The sequence below is a fragment of the Nematolebias whitei genome, chromosome 3 (genome assembly GCF_014905685.2).
Source record: "Nematolebias whitei isolate Nwh7 chromosome 3, NemWhi1, whole genome shotgun sequence".
Classification (NCBI taxonomy): domain Eukaryota; kingdom Metazoa; phylum Chordata; class Actinopteri; order Cyprinodontiformes; family Rivulidae; genus Nematolebias; species Nematolebias whitei.
This window is the reverse complement of record NC_056500.1, coordinates 39,980,128-39,982,800: the sequence shown is the minus strand read 5'-3', so window position 1 is coordinate 39,982,800 and position 2,673 is coordinate 39,980,128. Positions and strand designations below refer to the sequence as shown.

The 2,673-nt window shown below is 44.6% G+C and overlaps 1 protein-coding gene across 1 annotated transcript in view; it reads left to right on the top strand.

The window, feature by feature from the left end:
- klhl5 (kelch-like family member 5) overlaps positions 1–2,673 on the top strand; it is a 49,636-nt gene that overhangs the window by 39,102 nt on the left and 7,861 nt on the right. Inside the window, exons 9-11 of the mRNA XM_037674960.1 lie at positions 198–284; positions 1,876–1,950; positions 2,199–2,336. Coding sequence (XP_037530888.1) covers positions 198–284; positions 1,876–1,950; positions 2,199–2,336 — 300 coding nt within the window. The remainder of the gene's footprint in view (positions 1–197; positions 285–1,875; positions 1,951–2,198; positions 2,337–2,673) is intronic.

The following is a 2,673-nucleotide window of genomic DNA, read 5'->3' as shown; positions in this document are numbered from 1 at the left end:
CCTGACTCTTGTGTTTCAAGCCTGCCTCAGATACCCCTGAAGTCTACTAACTCATGAAGTTGAGGCTGTACAAGTGTTGATACATCTAATAAAACCGGTGTTTTAGTATTGATTATTTTATATCTGAGGGCTGAAACATGTTTTGATTTTAAAATCCATAACTCAACCGGAGTACTTTCCCCCACTCTGTCTTCTAGGTGGGACCCCCAAGCTCGCCAGTGGAGCTTTGTTGCCAGCATGGCTACACCCAGAAGTACGGTGGGAGTAGCTGTTCTCAGTGGGAAGTAAGTGACGTCTGAGTTCACGTGTGTTTTTAGAGGGCGGCGTGTAAAATTCAATGTTAGCACAACTGAACATGCCTGCTCTGATTTGTTCTTTTGTGACGGCGGTCAAAGTTGTTGGAACTGGTCTGAACGAGTTAAAGGCCTCCGCTGCTCTGCTGTACCTGACGGAACGTGTCATTATAGAACTGTCCAAACGTTCACCATTTCACTTGTGATAATCTTAATCAGATATATTGGAAAAAATACATAAGCTGCACCTGAATCTCCTCTTTTCTGACAAGTATTAATATCTGTAACTGCTCCTTTGAATTTCTATTTTCTTTGTCACTTGTTTTTTTGTTTTTGTTTTTATTTGTTTGTTGCCGTGACATATTTCACTTTACAGAGTTCACAAGTTTGTTCTCTCTGAAACTGGAGGTTTTCGTGGGAATCCCCCATAGAGGGGAGAAATACACCGCAGGTGTGAAATTGCACATGCACACTACAGGCTGCGGCAGTCCAAAGTTTTTCTGCTCTAACAGTTACAATAAATGTCATAGAGCAGAGTCTTTTTTTTTTTGCTTCTCAAACATTTCAGCGTGTAGGCGCAAACCAACAACATCCTCGGTCCAAAGGAACATTCCTGTATTCACCAGTTGTGATGTAACAGTGCTTATGCTGATGCTGCATGTACGATGCATGCAGCTGAGCAGGTTGCCAGATAAACATAAATGTGTTTTTTTTTTACCCCCTCCTTCTCTGTGCACATGTTCACCAAACGCAGCACGCATGTCATCGTACAACACCCTCACTCAGCACAGATGACAGTTTGGGTCCAAAGACAATCATTTTAAAGCAGCAGTACTATAGTTCAGAATTTATGTGGCACCTGCTCTTTTGTTTGTTCGTCCCAATAAAATTTAAAAGGCGTTTTCCATTTTGTTCTCGTGTAAACAGCCTGAGTGGGAGTTAAAATGTAACTTTTTAAGATCTACACACAGCAGTTCATCTGCATCTATTTCTGAAGATATTCAAACTTACTTTGCTTACAGCTCAGAGGAGAAACTGCAGCACGTCTTATATATCTTGCGGAAGCAGTCAGCCATTAGCCATAAAAGCCAAGCCATCAATAAGACACGACCACATACAGTTTGAAGCTCGTTTGCCCCGAGCCCCACTCCCTCTGCTTGTTTGGAGGATTTAAGTGACAGAAGCTGCATTTCAGACTCACTGCTTTTAAACATGCTCACACCCAGCAGCACGAGTAAAGGTAAACAGCGTTCGCAATAAAACACACTCAACCGTGCACTGTTTAGCACTCGAGTATGTCAGAGTTTCAGTGACCCGGGGCACGTTCTGAGCCTGATGACCTCTTTTGTAATTTGGTGCCGCAGAGAGATGTCACAGTGACAGGCTTTATAGATGCTCATTAAAACCAAAACAACTGATTTGTGTCAACCTCGCCCGTGAGGAGCGTGCATGTCGGTGTGACTCGTACCGTATGTGATGTTTATACCCGGGGCTCTCCGTCTGATGGCGACCATCACTTGCCTGGACGGTTCAAAACAGAAATGAGTGCATGTGTCCACTCTCTGTCTTCTGTCTTCCTCAGGCTGTACGCCGTTGGAGGTCGTGACGGTTCATCCTGCCTGCGCTCTGTGGAGTGCTTCGACCCCCACACTAACAGGTCAGAGACGGTTGTGTGTGTGTGTGTGTGTGTGGGAGGGGGGGGGGTATTAATCGCCTCCTCCTGGTTTATTTCCTGTTCTGTTACCACTAGAGAAACACCTCTTTTTTCAGGTTATTGATCCACAGATCAGAAGGTGCCTCAGGATGTTGGCTTTCAGTCAGGCAGCCTCTGTTTATAAAGTACTGCCTGATGGTTTATGATGAATCTAGTTTTTTCTTCCTGATGGTTATGATCTTCATTTACAGGTGGACTAGTTGTGCTCCAATGGCGAAAAGGCGCGGAGGGGTGGGTGTGGCCACGTGGCACGGCTTCCTATACGCCATTGGAGGTCACGATGCTCCCGCCTCGTCGCTGGCGTCTCGGTTAAGCGACTGTGTGGAGAGGTGAGTCTGCTTTGTCTTTTGTTTTTTGTATGTTTGTTTACCAGAAATAAATAGAGCAGTGCTCTTCCTGCCGTGTTTTCACAACATCTTCTCCAACTTGGTTTTCTCTGAAACATTAATCGGGTTTAGAAAACGCTGCTGCTGGTTTGTCACCGTAACCAGCGGGTGGTGAGACGCAGCACGGCATCCAGACCAGGGTGAGAAAATCTACTGAACGTCTGTTTTCACCAACAAAAGGTTCAGAAGAAATCTAAAAAAGTTAAATCTGGTCCTCTGGACATTCAAAAAAACAAAACAAAGCAAATCAACAAAAAAATGTAGAAACGTTTCGTCTCTC